The sequence below is a fragment of the Ochotona curzoniae genome, unplaced genomic scaffold, assembly GCF_017591425.1.
Source record: "Ochotona curzoniae isolate NIBS_2020 unplaced genomic scaffold, NIBS_Ocur_1.0 scaffold_4683, whole genome shotgun sequence".
Lineage (NCBI taxonomy): Eukaryota > Metazoa > Chordata > Mammalia > Lagomorpha > Ochotonidae > Ochotona > Ochotona curzoniae.
The window spans coordinates 31,089,205-31,115,333 of record NW_024467121.1 but is presented as its reverse complement, the minus strand read 5'-3'; the positions used below and the strand labels follow the sequence as shown (position 1 = coordinate 31,115,333).

General features: G+C 42.9%; 1 protein-coding gene across 2 annotated transcripts; it reads left to right on the top strand.

Annotated features, from left to right (window-relative positions):
* Positions 1–24,406, top strand: NTPCR (nucleoside-triphosphatase, cancer-related). 2 transcript variants are annotated; one of them, XM_040968049.1, is made up of 5 exons: positions 1–192; positions 1,320–1,482; positions 2,399–2,495; positions 15,680–15,889; positions 23,589–24,406. In XM_040968049.1, the coding sequence occupies exons 1-5, from the start codon at positions 159–161 to the stop codon at positions 23,655–23,657; spliced, it is 573 nt and encodes a 190-aa protein (XP_040823983.1). In that variant the 5' UTR covers positions 1–158; the 3' UTR covers positions 23,658–24,406. The 2 variants fall into 2 exon arrangements, with proteins under 2 accessions (XP_040823983.1, XP_040823984.1); XM_040968050.1 differs by lacking the exon at positions 15,680–15,889.
* The last annotated feature ends 1,723 nt before the right edge of the window (positions 24,407–26,129 follow it).

Below are 26,129 nucleotides of genomic sequence, written 5' to 3'. Positions count from 1 at the left end.
GCGCATGCGCGGGCGCGGGGGGCGGTGCTTCCGGCCGGTGGAGACTGAGCTTGCGACACCGGTGGGACGGAACCCGAGTGTTGACCCCCGACCCCGACCCCAAACTAAGCCCTAATTCGGGACGTATTTTTGACTGACCCCGGCCCCCGACTACCCGCATGGCCCGCCACGTGTTCCTGACGGGACCCCCAGGTAAACGCCGTTGGGGTCTCCGCCTTTGGGAGGACGCGCGTGGAGGGGGCCTTCTGCAATGGACTCTCCAGAGAGGGCCCGCCTCTCAAGTTGCCGATTTAAATGACTGGCAGGAGAGTCTGGAGCCTACATGCCGCTTCCCTGAAAAAATGCCTGGCCCTCCTGTATCAAAATTTTATGACGCTTTATCAAAACTGTAGCACACTGTTGAAAGACTAAAATCTTAATCCTGTCCTGTGGCCCGCCTATGTTTTCTTTCCCCACATTCTTTCATTTTGTTTTATACGATTTATTTATTTGAAGGCCAGAGTATGAGGTAGAAAGAGATCCATCTTCCATCTGCCCTGTGCTCACTGTAGCCAGAGCTAACTCAGGCTGAAACCAGGAATCCAGAGAATTGCTGCAGTGTCTCCCATGGGTGGTCAGGACCTAAGTGCTGGAGCTGGCAACTGCTGCCTTGGCCTCCCAGGATTTGTAAGAAGGAAGCTGGATTGAAGCAGAGGAGCCAGAACTTGCACCAGGCTCTTCTATATGAGATGTGCATGGAACCTAAGCTGCTTAACTGCTATGCCATAATGCCTGCCCACTCCTCTGCTTTCCAGTGCAGTTGTAATTTTCATTAGCATCGCAGGCAATGGTTATAGTATAATGACTGTGTAAAAGCTAATGATAACAGCCTTGTAGTAATGTATAATTTCTTTTCCTTTTGTGTACAGCATTCTCCCATTTGCAGTTATTAGCTGGGATTTGTAGTTCTTGATTTGTGTCACCAACTCTATCCCAAACTCTACTTTTGTTTAAAGTAGAACATGTTTAGGCCATCAGCAAGGTGATACACCTTCTCAGGTGGTCACTTGTGTGTATATGCCATAAAGGGCTGGTGGCATTTCACTTTTTCCTCAGTATCCAGCTGGCAGTACCTGTTACTGATCTTGGAGGCCCGTGTTTGGTCTCAGGAGTTCATACCTGGAGCAGTCAGAGTTAAAGTGAAATTAATATTCATAAAAATCCATTTGCAGCCTGCTTCTCTGCCCACTATGCTTGTTCTCTTGGGGTGGTAGGTATTGTGTGTGCACTGGTTAGGAAGTGTTTCCTGATGGGCTTTTTCTCTCTCTTGCTTTTTTTAGGGGTTGGGAAAACAACACTGATCCAGAAAACCTGTGAGGTGTTAAGGTCCTCCGGTGTGCCTGTGGATGGATTTTACACAGAAGAAGTCAGACAGGGAGGGAGAAGAATAGGATTTGATGTCGTCACATTGTCCGGCTCCCGGGGTCCCTTATCTAGAGTTGGGTACTGATTACTCATTGTTGTAGAGTTTTGTGCTCAGCTTTCCTTCCCTCTGGGTTTTCGGAGCTCTTTTTTTCTTATTGAGCAGGAGTTAAGTTCACCAAAATAAATACCTTGTGGAATGCTGTACTCTGCCTTGCTTCAGGTTGTTTCTCCCTGGGTACCGGGTAGAGCCAGGTGATCTCATCTATCTTAAGAATTTTGGGCCTTTAGAGATTTCTAAGAGAACAAAAACAAAATGAAACTGTCGTGAAAAACATGTATAAAAAAGTTACATTTCACTGCACTGAGTATAAGCTCTTCACATTTCTAATTTTTGGCCCTGTTTCTTAGTGTTATTGTTCTTCTTTTTTTTTTTTTTTAATTTTTGGTTGATTGGCAAAGAAATAGGTAGATAGATAAATATTCTGTCCTCTTCTTCACTCCCCAAATGCCCACAGTAGTTGGGGCTGGTCCTGGGCCATGCTAAAGCCAGGAGCTTGTCTGCAGTCCAAAGTGCTTGAGCCATGACCTGTCTCTCAGGCAGAACATTAGCAGGGAGCTGGACCAAGGAACAGAGCTGGACTCAAACCCAAGCATTCCTAAATGGGATGTGAGTGTTTGAAACAGCATTTTAATCATTGTGCCTAATTTCTGCCCCATTAGTGCCATTTTTTTTAAAGGCTGGGTGTTTGCTGCGTAGAGCTGTGGGAATGGTTCCACCATCATACTACAAGGCCCACTATTGGACATTTACTGGTAGCTCCATTTTCAGGACAGAAAAATTTAAGTCAGATCAGCTTTACATACTTTGCTTTTAGTATAGGTGATTATTAAGGATGACGTAGCATAGACACCAGGCCAGAGGCTCAGCAGAACAGCTAACACCAATCATCAATGTAGGAGTCTTCCATGAAGAATACAGTGTTTTCTCCTTCAGGTTGGAGCCTCCACCTGGAAAACGTGAATGTCGAGTTGGCCAGTATGTGGTTGACCTGACTTCTTTTGAGCAGTTGGCGCTTCCTGTCTTGAAAAGTGTGAGTACATGGTTTTTGTTTTTTGATCTCATCTGCAGTTAGTGCACTGTGGGCGTTACTAGTCCTGGAAACAGAATGGCTATTAAACGGAGGTCAGTTTTGCATTTTATAGTGTTAAGGTCTTCACATAATTACAGAATGCAGTCTTTTATCATTTTGAGCTGCTAGTAAATTCCTTGTCTCATTCAGTACATATAAATACTTTATTTAGGGAAGACTAATGCCCAACTAACATTGTTCCCAAAGACAAGTTTTTCCTGTTTCTTCTCATGTTTATTTATTAACCTATTTACAAAGCACAGCAAACATTTAATAAGAGAAAATGTCATTATTTGAACATATTGAAGAGTAGCTAATGAATTCTTATCAGGTACTCTGAGCATTTAACATACTATATTCCTATAGCTTAAAAAAAACTACTAGTCTTATTGATGTTTTATGAGTTTTTCTTTTCCTCCTTGAAAGTCTCTTATTTCATTTTTTGTGCCTAACTGCATTGGCTAGACCTCTGGTGGATCGTTAGCTACAAGTCGTGAGAATGGACATCCTTTTCTTAGGGAGGAGGCACTTAGCTGTTCACTGTGAAGTCTGATGTTAGCTCTGAATTCTGTTTAAATGGCCTTTCTCAGATTTCTTCTAGTTTGTTGAGTGTTTTACAGAGGAGTTTTCGATGTTGCCAAATCCTATCAAGGTGATCATATGATTTTCATCCTTTGCTATATTAAATAGTTGTATTCTATTAATTAATTTTTGAAAATTAAACCAACTTTGTGTTTGGGGATAAATCCCTATTGGTCATGGTGTGTAAACTTTTTTGTATGAGATAGTACTCACATTGCTAGTATTTTGTTGAAAATTTCTACTTCTATATTCATAGTAATATGATTTGTAACTTTGTTTTCTTGATATGGCATGGTCTAATTTTGATGTCAGGTTAATGCTGGTTTAATAGAATGAGTTAGGAAGTGTTTTCTCCACTTCTAATATTTGAGAGAGTTTGTGAATGTATTCTCTTTTTGAATAATTAATAAGTAGAATTCACCAGTGGAGCCACATGGGCTTATGCTTTTTTTCATCAGAAACCTTTCAATTATTATTCAGTCCTTTACTATTTTTAAAGCTTTATTTATCTATATATTTGTTGAAAGTTTTTTAAAATTTTATTTGTGATGATGTTTACATAATTGATTAGGTTGGGAAGGGTCAAGGGTTAGGAAAAAGTGAGTGAGGCCATTGTTTTCACATTTTCTTTTTTCTTCTTCCTGTGTCTCAGGTGAAGGATTAAGGGAGAGAAGCGTAAAAGCTGCACCCAGGCTCCCAACTGCCTCAGCACCCAGAGACAGGGAATGCTACCCTATGTCATCCCAGGGTCCCCAGTGCAGAGCATGTTCCAACGGTTCTTCTTAGGTGGTTTTGATAATTCTCCCAAGATAAGGACCAACTTTTTGGTTTGTTTTCATTGATTATGTATTTTGTTTTTGTAACACTTACCTATAATAGTTATTCAGACTTAGATGCATGGTCAGAAACAAAGACATGTTTTGTCTCAAAACTGTTAGTCTAGTGAGAAATATAGACATTAAACAAGTGAACTGACATTTGTCATTGGTTTTGTGAGGGAAAAGAGCAGGATGCTGTGAGAGAAAGAGGAGGAACCATTTTTGGGGCCTGGTGACGAGGAATGCTCTAGGCAGGTGATATTTAAATTGCAAGGGAAAATAGCAGGTCTTTATTACTTAAGAGAAAGAAAGAGCAGGCAGTGAGTGTGTGTGTGTAGTGATGATAGTGGTGGTATTGGTGGGATCTGGGGAGAATATTGTAGATGGCAGGAATAGATGCACTGATACTTTAGATTTCTGGGACAGGATCTAGGACAGGAGAGGATAAAAAGGTACAGTTGGTGAGGTGGGTAGGGGCATATCATACAGGGCTTGTAAACTACATTAAGGAATATGGGTTTCATTTGGTATAGACTTACTACTTTGACATACTTTTATAAAGCTTGAATGTTACAGACATTCAAGAATTCATTTTAAGAATGAATTACAGTGCTTTCGGAAATTTCCATTCACATCAGGTGTAGTCTATTGGCCTGGTTTATTATTCCTAGTGGCCTCTCAACCTCATCTTACCATCCTGCAGTCTCACCAGCTCAAACACATTACCCACCTGTGCCAGGGCCATACAAACCTTAGACCCTTAGCTCTTCCATTTTCTTTGGTTCATATACCCTCTTCCTAAATTCTTCGTCTCTGCTCTGTTGCATTCAGAGCTCAGCTCAAAATGTGCCACAGAGGGCTTTAGTAGTTGTTCAAACCACTGGAGATTTTAGATATTGTCTGCTCGGGGGCAGCCTATAATTTCTGAAGACTGACAGTTACACTGCAGTCTGATTTTGTGAAGCCTTGTGCTCATCAGAGCCCACAGTGTGCTGCTTCATCTCCTCCCTGCCTTTATATTCCCACTTCCTTTTCTAATTCCTCCTCTTGGAATGTTCTCTCAGACACTGCACTAGGCACAGTTGTGGTCACACTTTTTCATGGGAATAGTCAGAGAATTGGGTATTTTTCTAGTTCTTTTCCCATCAAATGCATAACTATACTTAATGCTTAAATGACAAGTGAATTACTTCAAATGAAATTCTAAGTTAAGACTCTGGCTTTGGGCATTGGATCAATACCAAAAAAAAAAAAAATCAATTTTTGCATGCCTTCCCCAGCACACAATCCTGAAAGAAGAGTGTGCACACGCATGGCTAATACCTAGCTGCAGGAGTATTTAAGGAATCATATGCTGACCGCATCAGGAGCTTGCCTCTGTTTTTATAATGAGAAAGTAAAGGAAAGGAGACCCTTTCCTATCTTTTATACTCTGATTACAAATATAAACATTCAAGTTTCTGAGGAGTAAGTTTCTAGTAGCAGTTTCTTTCTCAGTCAGGGTCTTAGATTTCTGTGGAGCAGAACATTTTCTTCCATTCCACATATTTTATTGAGATAAGACATGAGCAGGAATCCGTGAGTTGCCTTTGGAATAATAATAATTAGCTACACAAAAAAGGAAGTATATAAAAAAGCAATTTTTTAAATTGACAGTCAAAATGACTGAAGTAAACAGGCTTTAGAAACCAGTTATAAAGCAGGAAAAACTCAGTGTAGTTCAGAGATGTTCAGTGTAGTTCATAGTGCTTTCATAGACCTATGAAAATACAGACTTTTATTACAAGTTAAGAAATACCTATCATGTGAAAGAAAAGAAATTTCACTATTGCTAAAAGATGGTTTGAAGTATTGTATTTTTCCCTCCCTTTTTCAAATATTATGAAAAGCATAATTCCCTGATTGGGCCAGCAGGGCTCTATCTGTTTACAGGTTAGGGAATAAAAAAGTGGGAGCTGCAAAGCAGGTTGAGCGGAAAGAAAACCCAGGAAAAGGCTCTGGCACAGCCCGGGTCCCATGTTACTGTGGGGGTTGTTATTACAGTTCCTAAGGCAGGAGTGAGACTGAGCCAGGCCATCGCAGATACCTGTGGGAAATAAGGAAAAATAGAGCATACTTGGTCTAAAAAAACCATTTGTACAGTCAGCTGTTTGATGTTTTTCATGCCATGACCATAGTGACATCTTTCGTTATTTAACAAAAGGTTGACTTCTTGAGTATTAGAGTTCTACATACTCAGGAAAAAATTTGTAAAGAATATGATATAAGTAATTTGTGGTTTTATCACCAACTTAGCCACTGTTAATGTCTTGTGTTCTGCCCTTTTTTCTACACCTGATTTATTTATTGGGTCATCTGAATTTGGAGAACATTCTATATGCGGTTTCATAGGTATAGCTTATCCCTTAATACAACCAAGTGACTTGAGAGTGCTTTTGTGACATGGCAGTCTTCAAAATTATGATGTTTTTATGATTGCACAATATTTTACAGTATAATTTTTATCATCTTATGTTCCCAGTGTGAACATTTAGCTTATTTGTCATGCGCTAGTGTGAATGATCTAGCCGGACACCCTTTGTATGTGAGTCTGTTTCTCTAGCTGTGATTATCTTCTTGGGAGGGCTCTAAAAGTGGACAGTTGTAGAAGTGAAGGGGTGTCGTCCAGGGTTTTGCAAGTGCAACTGAGGGCTTCAGTGACCCATGTGACCCAGTGCAGGTGCTGGTCATGCTGTGCTGGTGGCTGTACTGATTTTCATTACAAAACTGTCCTGCTTTGCTTTGATTTCTGTGTTTATGTTCCTAATGAGGCAAAATGTTTTTCAGTTGTTTATTCAGTGTGAATTGTTTCTTCACAATTTTTTTCTTTTGGATTAAAGATTTTTATAAGATAAATAACACTGTGGTATTTGTTGATCCCATTGTTTTCAGTTTATCATCTCTGTGGGAGACTGCCTGTGTTTCACCTGTATGTCTCTCCTTTGTGCTTTTTGAATAATTATTTCTTTATTTGAGAAGGCAGAGGTAGAGCACTATGAGAGAGCTCGCTTCTGTTGGTTCACTCCCTAAAGGCCTGCAGTGACCTCGAGTGTCAGCTGCGTCTTGGCCAAAGCCAGGAACTAGGATCCCAATGAATGTGGATAACAACGGTCTACTTACTGTAACCGCTGTATCTCAAGGCTTGCATTAGCCAGAAGCTGTCATCAGGAGTTAGGAATCGAACCCAGTTACTCTAGTGTGGGATGCAAGTGTTGAGAGAGAGAGAGAGAAATGTTTGAAATGCTAGTTTGCTCCCCAGATGGCTACAATGCCTGGGGTTTGGCCAAACTAAAACTGGGAGATAGGAGTCATCCAGTGTGGGTGCAGGGGACAAAGCATTTTGGCCACCTCACATTACTTTTCCCAGGCCATATGCAGGTAGCTGTATCCAGAAGTAGAGCAGCCAGGATTTGAACCAACATCCATAGGGATGTTTGGGCTGTAGATTGTGGCTTAGTCTGTGGCTTAGTCTGCTATGCCACAATGCTGGGTTTTAGTGTACTTTTTAAAAAGATACTGATGCTTTTAAATCTATCTGGATGTATTTTGAGTTAACATACAATGAACCTCTCACTTGATTTCCTTACAGGTACTTAGTTTACTATAACTGTTAAACCTGTTTCTAATGAATTTGTTTTGCTTCATAAATTGCAGTTAAAAATAACGTGTGGGTCTGGTGCAGTAGCCTAGTGGCTAAAGTCTTCACCTTGCATGTGGCAGGATTCTATATGGGTACTTATTCATATCCCTGCAACTCCAGTTCCTTTCCAGCTCCTATTTATGGTCTGGGAAAGCAGTGGAGGATGGGCCAAAGTCTTGGAACCTTGCACCTGCGTGGGAGTCCTGGAAGAAGCTGCTAGCTCCTGGTTTCAGATTGGCTAAGCTCTGGCTATTGTGGCCAGTTGGGGAATGAACCAGTGGACGGAAGATCTTTGTCTCTCCTTGTTTCTGTAAATCTGCCTTTCTAACAAAAAAATGCATGTGTGTATAATGTTTTGGGGCTCTCTGTTCTTTTCCTTTGATCTGTTTTCTTCTTGCATCCATACTAGGCCATTTTAATTACTATATTAAATATTTGCATCATTCAAAAAATTGTCCTGCTTATTCTTCCAAATTGTAGTTGTGAGAAGTGACTTGAACATCAGTCCTGAAGATTGATAAGACCCCCACCACTTGGACTTGGCGCCATTTTCCTCACGATCCTGTTCTCCAATAATTTGCTGTAACTTCGTAGCCCTGTTCCCACCAATCTGCTGTAACCTTGTGGCATCATACACGAAGGCTCTATTCTCCAGTCCCCTGCAGCCCCTTCCCCTAGTACCTGCCTACTGCTACATGTACCAGTCTCTCATGGCCCGCCCATGGCCCTATCCACCAATCTGCCACGTCCCCATGACACCCACCCCAGCTATAGAGGCACACTCCCAAGTGCGTGCCATCCTTTCATGCTTGCTCGTCCCTGCTGGATTAAAATCTCCTGTGTGACTTGATACATCTGGTGTTTTGGGTTTGAGGTAGAAAACTGAAAGAGCTAATGCCTAGCAGAGACAGTGCTGGAAAGAACCAACAGTGTAGTGTTGGTGGTAATGCTGATGGTAGTAAGTAGTGGCATAGAGGTTATTCAGTTATTGAGTAAAAGCCACGTTCCAGATGCGTACTTGCTTAATCCCCAGAACACCATCACCATGATCATGTCTTACAAATGAGGAAATGGAAGCACAAAGTAGGTTGTGCTGGGACACACAACTTGTAAGCAGTAGAGCTGACATGAACTATAGAACCAAGACTTTATTGTCCTTTAAGGGAAAGTCTTATGTGGAGTGATTGGAACTTTACAAAAACTATAGTAATTTTGACGTAAAGGACATCTTAATATTCAAGAAGTCTTCATTCTCCGCAGCCAAAAATAGTCTCTCTTTCTCTCCATTATCTTTTTTAAAGCTCTTCCTGGTGAGATTATACATGGAGTCTTCTATTTTCTGAAGCTACTATAATTAGGATTATGTTTTAGTTTTGTAATGATCAAGGCTTATAGGATAATGTTGGCCTTTTTCATAATGGTATTTTTGACAGCTACACAGAGCACCTTATGAAAATTTGATGCAATGTAAGATTTAACACTGGTTTTCAATATACCTCCTACTCACATGAAAAAGTAGTAGTGGATTGAATTTTAAAGAACAAAAGACATCTGCTCACAGCTCTGTTTTGTAGGCTGAACAATGGCAATTTTTGCAAAGGTCCATGGAAGGAATAATAAGTTAGAATGAGAATGTTGTATTTTCCTATTTTAATCAAAATAAGCCTGTGAAGTTTATTTTTGAGAACAGGATCCGATTTATATTCTGAAATAGATTCTGCTTCATATCTTCAAAAGTTCATTTGGAAGAGATGAGAGGACTGTTGTCTGGGAAAGGTTATTTTTTAACACTTGACCTGGAAGTATCACTGGGTGTTAAAGGGCCACTGGGCTTTTGAAAGAATTGAGAAAAATCAAGTGTAGTTAGGATGTAATCTTGAAAGCATGGCAAGAGCCTCAGCCCTGCTTTGGTGTTTCCTTCAGTGTAGTTAGCAAGAGTAGAATGTGTTTCTTTGTTCTTCTCCAGTTTCTATTTCTCTGTGTCACTATTACGTGTTTAAATTGCAAGGTAAGCAGAGAGATTATTCTGCTGCAGACATGAAAATTAGTTTTAACGTAGCCATTAAAAACAGTGACTGACTATGGGAAGATGAGCTGAACATTCAGTATGAGGTTAGCTGTGCAGTTCATCCTGCAGGATCTGTGTGATGACTCTGTCTGTTGCTCTCACTCATTGCTACTGTACAAGGGCTGAGTGTTTGTGATCTTGCATTACTGGCTATGGTGTAGTTCTGTGGGTTTACATGCTGAGCAGGCTTTTGCCCTGGGTGAAGACATTCACTTTTGTAGACTTCTTGCAGCCCTATTCTCAAGAAGCAGGGAAAAGTCAAATGTGCCTTTAGTGGGACTAGAACTGAGGTTTTGTGAACTGTTGCCTTTTTGCCTTTTGCACCCCTGCTTTGTGCTGTTTGCCTCACACCATTCTCTCCTCCCATACCTCCCACACATGTGAGAATAAAGCTCTACAGTCTTTTAGAAGGAAGTTCACACATGATCAGTCATCTAAAGAGTTCTTGAATCTGTTTTATTGAGAAAATACCTATATGTTAATTTTTATTCACTAATTCTACTTTTTAAAACTTTATTTGGATATAATTTTACTTTTAAAGTTATAAGAACATGAGTAGTGGAAAAGCACTGAGAATTTATCCAGAGTAAACTATTTAAAAACAAAACCTTTAAAAATGTTATTTAAGGGACAGAGAAAGCAGTAGAGAGGGAGAAACAGAGAGAGAACTCTCATCCACTGGTTCTGGCCATCCCCATATGGTCCCCATGTGATCCACTGGCCATCCCCATATGGTCCCCGTATGATCCACTGGCCATCTCCATATGGTCCCCATGTGACCCACTGGTCATCCCCATATGGTCCCCGTGTGATCCACTGGCCATCCCCATATGGTCCCCGTGTGATCCACTGGCCATCCCCATATGGCCACGACAGCTGGGGATGGGACAGGGCCAAAATTTGGGGCAAGGAACTCAAGAGGGTTCCCCATGTGGGTAACAGGAACCCAATTACTTCAGCCCTTGCTGCTGTTTCCCAGGGTCTGCAGGAGCTAGAGCTAGGGATAGAACTTAGGCACCTCGAATGCGGAATGCAGGATTCTTAACTCCTAGGCTAAATGCTCATTTTTCAACTATTTCTAACACTTTAAACTCAATCTCCCTTATTGTTTGCTTATTCTTTCCCCGTATGTGTCTGTGTGTATATAAATGTATGAAATGGGGAGGGGAGATGACATTGTGCCAGGTTAAGCTGGTGCTTGTGATGTCAGCATCCCTTATTGGTACACCAGTTTGAGTCCCACTTGCTGTGTTTCTGATCCAGTTCTTTGCTAATGCACCTGGGAAAATAGCAGAAGAAGACCCAAGTACTTGGGCATCTGCCACCAGCCTGGAAAACTCGGATGGATTAAGTATTCTTCACTGGTGTGGCCAAGTTCCAGACACTACAACCATTTGGGGATTAAATGAAGGAGTAGATGCTATCTCTCTCACTCTCTCCTTCTCCACCTCTCTGTCTCTCATTCACCCTGCCTTTCCGGTTAGTTAATTAATTTTTAAAAGAAATTGAGGTTTGTGCCTGTGCCTTTGTAGATGCTAGAAAGTGGAATGCTCTTTATCGATCATTGTTGGAGAAAAGATCCATGTCTTCAGTGTTAGATAAATTTCCTGGACATTATTCTTCTATATTTCAGAATGAAAGTATGCAGGTGAATTGCACAGAGGGCGTAGAAGGAACTTGACTTCAGAGTCACATGATCTTAACTCTGACTCTGTCCTTATACTTTGTGACTTGGGGTAGTCATTTAACCCCTGACTGCTTCTCTTCATCTATAAAACAGAGATGCTGATACCTGCTCTGTGAGGTTACCAGAAGGACTGAACACACATGGGAGGTCAAATTCCTTAACCCCTGGCTTTTATGAGGTGCTTACAAAAGGAGTAGCTCTGGCTGTTTTTCCTTTGGAGTTGAGTGAGGTACTGCTGCCTTGGCTGGGGCCTCAGAAACCCAGCAACCAGAGTGAGGCAATACATCTGTTGTAGACTCCCAGGAACCTAGGTTTCCAGGCTGGTCCAGAGGTCCCAGGATCAGAGGAGTACCGGCTTCTTCTTCCCACTGAGCTGTCAGCTAACAAATGATGTTTTGGTTCCAGGATAGTTCTCTCAGCTTGGGGAATACCAGGGCAATGTTAGAGTGCTCTGGGTCAGGTTGTTAGATGAGCACCAGGTCCTCAGGACAAGTCAGCTTGAGCCTTGGGGTGGAAATTTCTGGCCTGGCTGGCGGAGGAGCTGCAGCCAGAGTGGGCCTAAGTAGGGAAATGCCAGGCTGGAAGACGTATCCGTCCGGCAGTCTAGACATCTTGTCCCTAGCTCCTCCCTGGAGACATACAGTTCACATGCCACATGACTTGAAGGAATTCTGAAATGTGAAGGTTCAGAATAAACGGCAAGAGAGTCTGACTGGGGCCCTGAATTTTTAGCAAATTTCAGGGAGTGAGGTCTTGTGAGGTGCTCAGCCCTGGCTGCTGTGGCCACCACTTGCCTTTCTTTCTGCTTGCCCAGGATATGTGACTCTTGGGAAAGAATAGGCCTACTGCCTGACTTCTGGTGCACATTTGCTTCAGCACTTGGTGTCGCAGATGGACAAGCTTAGAAACCACTCAGCATAATATTTTTTTAAGTATGTTCATTAATACCAGAAATATATATTATGCAAATAATTCAGAATATGGCAAAATCTGCTTTAATTAGATTCATATAAAGAAAAGACAAAAAAACCCACACATGTTATTTTTAAGTTTCTGATATAACCACTACAAAAATATTTTGTTGCTCTAAGTCAGTTTAATTTTTCTTGAAAGCAAAGTAGCTGAGTGCCACCAGAACTATACAGTTATTCATGATTTCTCTCACCTTTGGCTATTCATGCTGGGCTTCATCTTAGAGAAAAACCTTCCCTCAGAACAAAGCAACCAAAAATGTGCTGTGTCGGCGTAAATTTTCCTTATTCTTTAAGGCTGAAAATTTATTAAATCAGCTGAAATGGAACCAAAAAGAAGGGTATGGACAGAGTGGCTGGGTATTCTACACAGGACCAAAAGTACAGCCCTTACAAGTGATGCTTCTGTGAAGGGTGAGAGTGGAAGAGAATGCATGCCCTGACAGATATGTGAACACAGGTGATGTTTAGACAGTGACGGTAACCATGTGGCTGAGAGCTACCTTCAGGGTGTCACACTGCTCCCTCATTCCAACAGCTTCCAGTTCCTGTGGAAGCTCAGTATGCTCCCACTTGTGGATGGAGGCCAGGCAGTGCTTGACCACCCTCCACTTAGGCCCTTGTGACTTGTACTGATATGCCTCCAGCTGCTCACCATTTGGAGCAGTAACACAAGATGAATGCTGGGTCACTGATAATGTTTCTTCTAACATGGCTTGAATTCCAATGGAAATAAAATAACGTTGAACATAATATTGATTCCTTTCTTAAGCTCCTGAGTTCATGTGCTATTTAGAGACACAAGCCAAGAGTTCTCAGGCATCTCATGTCTGTCTCTCAATGGTATAAATAATTATTCATTAAAAATTGCACACTTATTTTTGAGATTCCCACAGTTTCCATATTATAAAAATTCCTAGTTCTGAACAGAATGAAGATAATAATTTCCATTTCTAACATATACATATGTCTTCAAATATCTTTGGACTGGAACTTGATACGACGAGCTCTCCCTGGTGAATGTTGTGGAGGATTACAGGAAGGGATGTTGTATAGCCATGTGCTTTATTCCTTCACATGCGTATTCATATAGGCATGTTTATGTAATCATTCAAATGCATGCTTTAATATTACTTTTTCTTGAATGATTTGGCAGTGGCAGCTTTTTGATCTGTCATTTTGATGTGTCAAAATAGCTTTGGATGGTAGCCACTAGTAAGACAACCTCCACTATGATTCACTGTCTAAGAGGCAGCAACTGCCCCGATGCTACTTAGTAAGAGGTCAGCTGGAATGCCTTGCTGCCAGAAAGGCAGAAATCTTCCTGTGGGATTGTCTGTTTTTATCAGCACAGACAGGTGACTAAAAGTTATTGTATGTCTCCCAGATTTGACACACACTTTTGAAAGAAAAACGTGACATGCCAAGTATCTTAGTGCATTGTATGCTCTCCCTTCCTCCCCACTGCCACCTGTGTAGGGTGGCCCAGGTTTCCATCTCTCATCATTCCAGCATCATGCACTTCCGCAGAGAAGGCAACCATGGAACACTGTGTGCACCAAGAGGGGAGACCTGCTATGTGTTCAGATAACTTAATTAATTGCAGCAGGAACACTGACATTAGGCCGTTATTCAAACCCTACTTGCTTAATTATGGTGGACCCATTCTTGTGCTTTCTGCTCCTAAATGAGTGGGTGAACATAGCATATGTATTCCCTAATAAGTAAGAAGGAAGTGTGAGGGATACTGCTCTCATGCTTCCCTCCCACTGCAACCTGGTTGTAGACTGCGCCCATTTCTCATACTGTCTGTTCCACACTATGTCTGATATGTCATTTGGACTACACATGGCCCCAGACATTCTTGCACCATTTGTCGTCCTTCCTGGCTTAGGCTCTTGGCTGTGCAACAAAATATCTACCACATTGTGCCCATTTGAGGCCTTCAAGATCTGCCCTCCTGTTCCTGGCTGCCACATGCATGTTTCCCCTAGTGACACAGTACCCTACATTGCTTCGGTGTTTGAGGTTTCAGGAAAATCTAACTTACCTCAGGCTGGCACTCAGGATTGCCATGCTGCATTACCTCAGGAACAGCACCTTGTAAACCAGCTTTATGTACAGTTTTCACAAAGATTATTTATACACGGGTATGTAAAATGGAGTTGTCATTTGGCATTCATTTAAGTGTTTCTTGTATGTTCTATTGTGTCCCTTGTGAGGGAGTCATTCTGGAGAGGACTTGTCCATTCATTGCCTGGTGACTAGCAAATTTCTCCCAAGTATAGCAGCTTAAGGCAGAAAATGTGCTTTTACAGGGTCTAAGGGGTGGGAATGCAGGTTCAGTTTAGCGGGTGATTCTGGCTGAGGGGCTCTCCTGAGCTGTAGGCAGGGTGTCTGCAGGGACTGTGATCCTCTCATGGGGCCCTGCAAGGATCTGCTTCAGAGCTTACTCATGTGCTGGCTGGTAGGCTGTTCCTCTCTGGCTGGAAGCATTTGGTCCCAGTGCTTACCACAAGAACATGCCTATCCTCAGAGTGTGATGGCTGTCTTCCCCAGAGCAAGTGGTCTTAGAAAGGATGCCCAAGACAGAAACAGCAAACTTCTTTTTCCCTGACACCAAAAGTGACATGCCATTACTTCTGCCATATTCTCTTGGGCACACAGACTACCTTGTTCTGTGGGAGAGGGCTGTACATGGAATTAGCAGAACCCTTGGATGCTGGCTTCCAGTCCTATTCTGAGTAGGATTTTCAAGGCAATAGTGGACATGGACCAGACTGAGTCATTAGGAAAAGGAATCTGAGATCTAAAGTGTACCATTGAGCTCATTTGTTTTTCCTTTTCACTAAAGAAGGAAAGACTCCTTCCCTTTCCATTTTAATTTTTTTCCATGAACACTCATGGATCAAATTATGAAATGTGTCTGCCTGTGACAGATTTTCTTAACAAATAGGAACATTCTCATGATTCAAGAGATGGGTATTATTAACAAGGGAGAACTATTATTGATAAGCATCACTGTCATTTAATTTAAACTTGGGGAGTTCAGGAGTCATTTGTTTCCTGGATATACATAAATATAAGGCTTGATTATTAGAACTGTCTAGGAAAAGCTCGTTGACTTGGGGAATTGGATTTTCTGGATACTGTAGCTCCAAGGGAGCCCTTCTGAAACGAGTCCTCCTTGACTTGCTTTGTGTAGGCTATAAGGAGCATCTCATGACTGCTGAAGATCTAACTCATCATGTGACTGCCAGTAGGTAACTGATGGGCCAGGATCGAGGGCCCTTTGGCTAACATGACTCTGCTTCCTTGTGTCTGTCTTTGTCATCCTCAGGCAAGCTCCAGCAGCGGCCCAGGGCAGAGAGTGTGTGTCATTGATGAGATTGGGAAGATGGAGCTCTTCAGTCAGCCCTTCATCCAGGCTGTTCATCAGACACTGTCCACCCCAGGAACCATAATTCTTGGCACAATCCCAGTCCCTAAGGGAAAGCCACTGGCCCTTGTGGAAGAAATAAGAAGCAGAGGTGACGTCAAAGTGTTCAGTGTGAGTATGTTGAGCACAGCCAGTCCTCCACCTGAGACGACCTGTGGCCTTAACATGTGTCTTTGGCTTTAGATTGCTGTTTTTTCCTCCTGCATGGGAATATAGGTGAGTTTGATCTGGATATTTGCAAAACTTACCATACTCCCTATTCTGGCTGCCTTCTTCTACCTCCTGCCAGACAATAGGACCTCTAGCTTCACATCACCTGAGTAGCAGAAATCCTTGTTCTAAGCTTGCCGCCTCTCAGACTAAAGGATCAGGTTGGGATACCGATGCACATAAATATAGTTTTGTTTCAAAAGTTTCTCTTTTCAGCTGACCCACTTCTGCTAATGAGGAGACAAGGCTGTGGTTAAAGTTGGAAGCACAGCTTGCAGATGATATAGAGTAGCCTTGTTCAAAAGTACCTCCCGCCATGCTAGAAATATTCTGGCTGGACTGTACAACACAGTGGCCCCTAGTCACATGTGGCTGTTTATTTAAAGTTAATTATATTTAAATAATGAGTCACACTGGGCACACTTGGCTACCACATGGAATGGTACAACTGTAGCATCCTACTGCTCAAACTGAGGTTTGTAGACTGGCTGTATGAGCATTACTTGGTAGCTTGTGCGACATGCATGTCTGTGTTGCCTTCCCCTAAGGAATTGAACTCGATGAGAGTGGGCCCAGTGATCTGAGTTTTAACAAGGTCACAGGTGTTTCTCAGGTTTGAGAGGCATAGCTGTGGGTTACAAGTGAGAGCAGAGGAGTTAGGCATCTTGTATTAACCAGTGCTGGTGTCTGAGCCAGTGGTAACGGCATCTTGTGGTGGTGCTGACACTGCCTAAATCCTTTCTTTTCTTCTCCAGCCAGATTCATGTGTTGTCCCTCTTGCCCCACCTTATTACGCTTGACCCTCTTTAGAAGTTCCCTGGCGCTGCAGATGCCAGGGAGCAGATAATCAAGTCAGAGACAGGGCTGCTCTAGCAGGGAGAGTGTGAAGGGTAAGCTCTGGTTACAAAACACTCCTGAGCACCTATATTGCCAATGAAAATATTCCCGTGGCCCATGGCATGAGTGAGACATTCACTTGTTTGCAAAGGATCCTGGAAATGGTAGTAAACAGGCATTAGGGTTAGACAAGCCAGACTGGGAAACGTGTGCGTTCCTTAATTTACTCATTCATTTGGTGAATACTGATGAAACTGTGTGCCAGTCTTGCTGATCCTGTCACACAGTCCAAGGCTGACAACTCCACACCCTCCTGGGGCTTACATCCTAGTGCGGGGCCAGATTTAAAAATGTGAGCAGGCAAAGTATGTGATTCAGATATATTGATAAAGTCAGTGGGAAGAAGTCAGGGAAATGTGGTAGTCGGGGGCCAGGCTGGAGGAGTGATTGGGGAAGATCTCTGGTAAGTGAACTTGAGCTGAGAGCCTAGAGGCACAAGCGTTCACACCCTCAGGAGCAGCATCCTCGATTGCACATGGCCTTCTCGGCCTCCTATTTTACAAGGCTGCCACATGAAAAGTTTTGGTTGTGAGTGTAGTTTCTGTGGAAATAGAGACAACAAAGAGTGAATGGTCAAGAAATAAAATGAGTTTTCAGGCCAGATAGGTTCCAGGCGTAAGACTGGAAATTAACTAGTGTTAAGCACCAGGGACTGGCTATCTCTGCAAACATCCTAAGGAGGGATTGAGGAGAGTCAGCTGTTAACTGCAGAAATAAATGTTGTATCTTAACACCACATTTCCTTCTCTCTTTAAAACTGGAAGTTATTCTTCAGACAAAATAATCATCGATCTTAATGATCTGTAAATGAAGTGATTAGCTCCAAGTTAATTATGTAAGGAGCTGATGTACCCTTTTATTCTTGTGCTGTTTGGGGGCTTGTGTGGTCCTTGTGCACGCACACTTTAGGGATGGATGTAATATAGTTTTGGGTCCCGTCCATTTTTAACATGCAGTGAAGTATTCAAATCCTTTTTTCAGAGGAGTCTTTGCATCTAGCATTTACTCTGTGTACAGGCACATGTAAAGCATGTACCCTTTAGTCCAGAAAACAAAACAAAACAGATTACACTGCAGTGTGTGACCATTATCCCGTCTTCTATCCTGTATGATGCTGCTTCACTTTCCCTTAGTCTACTTAATATGATCAGTAATAACGGTGGTCTTTTCTTTTGCTTCCTCTCAATTTTTCTTTTAAGGAAAAAAAAAAAACTATTAGAATGTTAAGGTGATATCCCAGGTTATCTTTCTTCCATGGTCGGCCAGGTATGGGGAGGCACAGTCCTCCCCTGGCCTGCATGGCACAGTTGCAGGAGCAGCTCCTGTGTGTGTTGTGACTGTAGAGTGCCTTCTGGACCAACAAAGGAAAGATTTTGTTAACTTGGAAACTTCTGCCTGGCACAGTTTTGGGTATTAACAGTGGCTTTCCTCCTGAGGGTCGAATGTTGTTCTTTCAAATGTTCAGTTGTTTGTTTTCTCTTGTCTCCTGATGTTTTCTGCTCTCTTAGTTAACCACTGAAGAATTTTTAAAAGGTTTATTTTGGTTGTTTAAACCTGGAAAAATGTTTAACGGAAATATTAATGCCATAGAGGCAAGAGTCAAAGAACTTCATGACTCATGGTTAATGCAAAGAGCTCTGTGTACTTTTAAAAATAATGTTCTAATTAACAGCATGAAAAAGTATTATCTTGGTTAGTCACCTACTGAAAAATAGGAAGTTTGGTCTTCTTCATGGTATTTATTTATTTGTTTATTTTTAATGTTTAAAATTTATTTGAGTCAGAGAGCCTCTGTCTGCTTAATTTTTCAAATGCCTGCAATGGCCAGGGCCAGGGCTGAATTATGTCAAAATTACACACTGGGAACTCCCTTCAGGTCTCCTATAGGTGGCAGGATTTTAATTACTTGGGCTACTACCTGCTGCCTCCCTGGATGCACATGAGGAGCAAGCTAGAGTCAGGAAGCAGACCCAAGCTTTCTTAAGATAAAGATATCGTAACTGGCATCTTACCCAGTAGGTCAAACCCCCATCCACTTGGTGGCATTTACAAAGCATATTTCAGGGGCCGATGCAATGTCTCAATTGGCTAATCCTCCACCTAAAAGTGCCAGCATCCCATCCCACTTCCCACCCAACTCCCTGATTGTGGCCTGGGAAAGCAACAAAAGATGGCCCAAAGCCTTGAGATCCTGCACTCGTGTGAGAGAGCTGGAAGATCAGCTCAACTCCAGCTGTTGCAGCCATTTTGGAAGGGAGTCAGCAGACGGGAGATCTTTCTCTCTGTTTCTCCTTCACTCTATAAATCTGCCTTTCCAATAAAAAGAAATAAGTATTAAAAAAAAGAAAATATCATATTTTATTTGATTTCCTTTGAAACCCTTCCTGGGTCAAAATGCTAAAAGACGTTGTCTGTTGAGAGACAAGAAGGAGTTCCTGGAGCCTGGCCAGCAGAATGGCGTGGAAGACATTGGTGATCACCAGTTGGATGCACGTGGTTCTGGGTGCTGTGATCGAACATGCAGACACATTAGTGCAGATGCACTTCACAGCACCTCAGGGTACACTCATTTCTAGTTTATGTGGAGATGTGTGAGGAGTGGAGAGGCTTTATAATCTGCTCAGTGTCCACCAGGCAGTGACAGACTCACCTCCAATCCTGAGCATTAGCATGACCCTGCTGCAGTATCACCTTGATAAGAATGGTTTGGGTGATTTTGCCATAAATATTAAGATTGTTAAAAATTATTTGGTTTCTTTATAAAAATGGTATTGTATCTGCTGAATATTCTGACTCCAGAACCAGATAAACTTGATTTCTTATTACATACTCCTGTAATTTTCATTTGTAGAGGGTAAGGTCACAAGGATAATGGGAACTAAGATTCCAGCTTTTCTTCAATTTGGAAATGGAAAAATCTCTTACTGTTCCTGCTGTGCATTTGCCAAGCAGCTTGGATACTATTTTCATTTTACCAGGAATTCAGTGCCATCCTCTGGGCCCGGGCATTCCTGACCTCTGGGTGCAGAACTAGTATTGGACATACAAATTACTTGCCGCTGGAATAGAATTCAGTAGACAAGGTTTATTCTAGAAAAAGAGGATATACAAATGGGCATTAAGCATACAAAAAGATATGCAATATCATTAATTATTAGAGCAGTGCGAACCAAAACCACAGTGAGGTACCACTTTATATCTTCTAAGATGGCAGAAGGAAAATTGTAAGAAATGGAAAGTAGCAAGTGTTGGTGAGGATGTGGAGAAATTGGAACCCTCATCTGCTGATAGGAGTGTAAGTTGTCTAAACCACTATGAAAAACAGTTTGGCAGTTCCTCAAGAAGTTAAATCTGGAATTGTCATATAAGCCAATATTTCCTCTCTTAGGTATACATCCCAATGAATTGAAAGCATATGTTCACACAAACATATGTGTATGAATGTTCATGGAAGCATTATTCATAAGAACAAAAGCATGGGAACAGCCCAACAACTGAAGAATGGATAAACAAAATGTGATTGTTCCTTTCAGTGGGATATTATTTGGCATTGAGAGGGAATGAAGCACTGATTCATGCAGCAATGTGGATGGATCTTGAAAACGTTACACTAAGTGAAACAAGCAGACACAAAAGAGCACTCCTTGTCTGATTCCATTTATATAAAATATCAAACTTACGGACAGAAAACAGTATAGTTGTTTCTAAAGGCAGGGGAGAGAGAGGAAAGCCAGGAGAGACTGCAGTTTCACATGAAGAAATGGAGTGCTGAGATTGGCAGAGGACATTGTGCTTATTCCTGCATTTGAGAGTTTGTCTTCCACAGACAATTTCACAGAAACATCTCACCACACCATTTTCAGAAATAATCTTAGGGAAATCAAGGGAAGGTATACATTAATAATGTAGTACTTGATTCTGGTCATTATCTTTTCATGAGACAGTGTTCTCAAAATGTGTCTTTTTGTTCTTTTCATATATCACCAAGACCTGAAGAGAATACTCAATTCTGGATATGACTGGCCCAGCCCCTGCTGTGGCACCAATTGCCCCCTGCACTTCCTGACAGGGACATCTCCCTGGCGCAGGAGCAGGGACTCGGGCAGGATCCCTGAGTGACAGACGAGAAGTCTGTCACATGAGGTCCGCAGCTCCTGTCTCCTGAGGCTTTATCTCCTCTTAATTGAAATGGGACTGCTTGCATGTTCCTTGTCTCCCTTGTGAGCCTGGTATGAGCTGGAAATGAGAGCCCAGTGTGTTGACAGCTCAGTGTGGGAGTCTGTGACTGCCACGTGGTTGTGATGGGGATGTTGACAAGGCACTTCCCTGCAGTGTGAAGCTGGGGCTGTGGCATGCAAGCACTCTTTGAGGATCTCTCTTGAAGAATACTGCTTCTGCAGGTCTTTGTTCCCGCAAGGAGGCAGCCTCTGCCCAAGAGACCATCCATCAAGGGCAACCGACTTTCCACCTTCTTACCCTTCACCTCCCACAAATCCCCCCAGCTGTCTGTCACAGGGATTTAAAGACTGGAAATGAGGCTTAGGAAAGACCCACAGGAAGACAGCACACCTTGCTTCTTCCTCTTTACTGCAAGGTGTCTCGTCTGCAGATCTGTTCTCTCATGACAGTTCTCTCAACTGTACCAGGATTTTAATTTCACCAGCAGCACCACAGCTCAATGCAAAATGATGACGTCAGATGCCCATGGTCCATGTATGGCAGGCAGCTCCTTTTCAAGGCTGGATGGAGGGGCGTCTCCTCAGGGATATGAGAGGCAGGAGTGTCTGGAGGGGGCTGAGCTGCATCCACCCATCCTCCTCCTTCTTACCCTCAGCAAGTCAGAGCTATTTCCATCAGGACAGCATCTTTCCTTTCCCACCTCCACTTGTTTCTTTCCTCTACATACCTCATCTACCAGCTCAGCCTCTCATCCTTTCTCACTCTGGTAAAAGTAACACAATGTTTAGGCAAGAGGAAATTTCCCCAGATGTCACTGTCTCCAAATTCTTGGCCTGGTGAGCCACACAGGACACTGTCATAGATGCTGTAGGCAGAACCCAGGCAATTCCCTGTGAATCTGCCAAGTTCATATCCCTGGCCTCTGTTCCCATCAAGTGAATTTTTTGAATGCAGATAACAAGGATGGGCTTTGGCTAGTTTAACTCAAAAATTAGTAACAAAACAACAAAAGCCTTCATGGTTGTGGGGATTTCTCATCAAACTGAATAAAGAGTTGATGTTCCTCTTTTCCATTGAAGCCAAAGCTACATAGGATCCATGCCGCAAAGACACGGTTGGAAAACTACAGCATCAGCTCTGGCTATTTTGTTTACTCAGGTTTGTATCTCAGGCAAATCTCCAGGGCCAGCTTCCCTCCTCCTTAACTCAGGGTGAGGTTCTTAGATGAACTAAATTTCCAAAGAACATCCAATTATCCGAAAAAGAAGGGTGAGCAGATGCCAGGGGACCCAAGTGATGAAGCATCTCTCCATTCAACACAAATTGGGCACCTACTCTGTTAGACAACGATTGAATACCTGTTTCTCTTCTTAGCACAGAACAGAGGCTGATTTAGCTCATCTTCCTGGGGCTGAGGCATCTAAGATCTTGCACAGGCATTGGTGAGGGTCTTCTTGCTGCACAGTAACATGGCAGAGGACATCAATGATGAGCCAGAGCAAGCCTGCCAGCCCTGGCTTCTCTTCCTCTTCTTTAAAACCTGCTACAATGGGAGCCCCACGCTGATGATCTCATGTAATCCTACTCACCTGCTAAAGAAACCAACTCCAGATAGCCATAAAATGAATTTGGGGGTTAGGTACCCAGCACATAAACTTTAAAGCGGATACATTCAAACCATAGCACGTCTGCAGTGGGATGCAGCCCTTCTTCCCCTCATACTCACCCATGCAGAGGCACTGAAGGGAGGCAGAGATTCCCTCCCTCCTACCAGGATGCTCTGCTCAGTTCCTCTGTTTGGATGTGCTTCTCCATTGTTCAATGTCAGATTACATCAGGTCTGGCCCTTCCTGACCACACCCACACACCAGTTCCAAATGCCCACAGACTCTCCTCACAGGCTAACATTCCTTTTCTTCATCGCACCTGTGCGTCCCTCTGTGTGAGCTCTGTGAAACCCAGGTCCTTATCTGTGTCTGTAGCACCTTGGCCAGCTTTTGCTCACCATTTTATAAGTGTGGAGGTGAATGGTATCATAGGGGGCCAAGCAGGAAGGTCAGAGGGATGGTCCTGCCTTTACTCTTAGGAACAGCCTGTTACCCAAGATTCTTTTCTTTCACTGTTGGACTGTGTGGTAATGAGTAAAAGCAGATGGTAAAGCTTGCTGCTAATGACCAGTTGCTGTCATGGACTCAGGCAACTGTCTACTTGGGTTGTACTTAGGTCCTAGGTCCTGTTCGACCTGCTCCTTGTCCCAGCATGCATCACAGGACTCATCCCAGGCTCTTACATGGGTGAAACCCATCAGACATCAAAACACATCTTCACCTTTGATCTGCCATTTTGCAGATGCTGGTGACAGACCTTAGTGTTATGATTCTTTCTGGGCCTCAGAACACCCTCCCACCCCCACCAGCCACAGCACCCAGTCTTCCAGGCTATTTGTGTTTAGAAGATGTCCTATCGCAGCCCTTGGGAAAAGGACAAAACCTCTGATGCCTGGTTTCTTTCTTCCCCCACACAGGTCACTAAGGAAAACAGAAACCACCTTCTGCCTGATATTGTGACGTGTGTGCAGAGCAGCAGGAAGTGAAGACAGCTCATGTTCCACATGGGGAGAAGCACCGGCTCCAAGAGCAGCCTGGTGGGTGCCTGGCTGGTCAAGGTCTTATGTCTTCAGGTTTAGGAGACCTTGTGGACTTTTCCAAACACAGTTTGACAGCTGTTCTCCATAAAATGTTTGAAAGCTCAGATTAGCCTTGTTGCTGGATTGACAAGGCAGGATTAACAATCCGCTGTGGCTTTTTTATGCTTAAAGTTTTCAGTTTATTTCCCCTTGCAGTCATGCACATGATTTGAGTAAATTATGAAATCAGAAATGGTTTTCAGAGTATTCAATGGAATTCCCCCTCACTGAAGTTTATGAATGTGTTCAGGAAATAGGGGACAAAAAGAGTTCACCATTTAATCAGTTTTGCATGTTAGGAAAATTCAGTTTCTCTCCAGGTACAGCTTCAGGATTATGCAGTTTAAAGGGATAGTATTTGATGATATTAAGGAGATGGTTATTTGATTATTATTTTTTAATTTTTTAAAAAACCTGTTAGATTATCTTCCCCTATCTCTCATTGTTTGGTTAGTTGTTCTTTAATAAATATAAAAGTAACTCTGGTGTTTACCAACACATGAGTCCTTGAAAAGGAGGGTTTCGCAGTCTTTAGAACACTGTCACTCTGTTTCAGTGCACTGAATGGCTTGGGGCTCACATCATGACCCTGCTATGGCTGAGTTCTCTTGGGCTCTTTGGTTCCTTTTTGTGCCTAGTTTCTCTTGCAGAGTGGGTGAGGGGAAGAGAATGATACCACACGATGGAAGGAAACCTTCAACGGCTCCACAAACACCTGTGGAGGATATACCCAGTGCTGGCAGCGAGGTGTATGAAAAGGAATGAGATAGAAGGTATTGTTTTCATAGTGAGGGGACTGTGGAAAACGTAGGAAAGTTGGACCAGTATCATAGCAGAACATCTCTCTGATTATCACAGCTGACAGAGGTTCCCAGCAAAGTTACAAGTTCAGATACTCATCTTGTCCCCAGGACTTAGAACACTGAGGGGTGCAGGAGCACAGAAAATGTAGCCCTCTTGCCTTTTCCTCCACCTTGGAGGTGAAAAAATCACCCATGTGAGTGTGCTGATAGCAGAGGCTTATGTAGCATGATGCTTGGGGACCAAACAGTAGAGAGGTGGCAGAGCCCAAGTTAACACATGTAGCGTTGCACATTTTATGGGGAAAGAGCAGTTGGAACTTCCAGTGATTTTAGAACACCACTCAACAGACACAGATGGTTTTAACACACAGTGCAAAATTCAGAACAAATGCTGCAACTTTGACATTGTCTTTAAAGGAGAAACCATTGTGTTTAGAGTCCAAATGCAGAAAGGAGCTTTTTAAAATCTGTATATTGGTAGCAATATTTGAACAACTCCGGCAAAGATGTCAACCTAGGTATGTTTCCTTTAAAAGGGGTTTTATAAACTCAGTTTGCAGCCCACATCCTGAGAAGCAGCTGACTGCCTAAGGACCAGATTGACAAGCTCATGAGTTGTACATGTAAAGTTGCATATCATAACCCAAAGTGGGGGATGTATGGCTGATGCTAGCCTAACATCCACGGAATCCTGAAAGCACTCCCAGGTCAACTGTCTTTCTCTTCTGTGCTGTGTGCACCTGGGCGTGTGGCTGTGCATATACATACACCTGTCAGTAGGCACACACAAGGTGGGTGTGCTGTCTCCTAGGCAAGAGACTGAGCATTCAAAGCAGCACTCACAGCCCTCTCAGGAATCAGAGGACTAGGCAGGGCTCTAAGATGGCAGGCAGATCTGTACCACTTCTCTACAACTTGGGTTCCTCACTCTACAACTTGGGTTCCTCACTCCAGAGATGGTCTATTCTGTGTTTTCTTACTTCTGGCTACTCAGGAAGTGCCACTTGCACTCTAAGCTGATCTTGGCCAGGCACTAGTGATTTCTCTTACTAAGTTCCAAGAAGCACCCCTGAGCTCAGTGCTCAGGGCCTAATGTTCAAACTCGGGGTTTGAGGAGCACAGGAACTTGCCTTGGCTGACTCGGAGAACTACAGTAAGGTGTCCCGTTAAGACACCTGCATGGAAATTAGAACTAAAGAAATTAGTCTCTAAAGATTGCTGACAACCACAGGGCTCACATACCATTATTCATTGCTAATTCTTACTTTACTGGTGGTTGGGCAGGGGGAGGGGGCGGAAGGTGGGCAGAGTGTTACCATCTCCTTCCAATTGTGGGATTCTCTACAGTTTCCTCCCATCTCCACCACCTTTCTCCCAGTTTTCAAACCCTAGACAATTTGAAAAGTATAGACCTCTGTCCAAATTGAGTCTTTCTACTGTCTGTCCTAAAGGGATGGTTCAGCAGGTCCATGAGTCAGTGACAATCTCCAGGATACTGCTTTGGGACCCCTCACGCTCACTTACATCAGCAAGCAACCAAGTTTGGGCTCTTTTCCAGTGGGAGTCTCGAGACAGG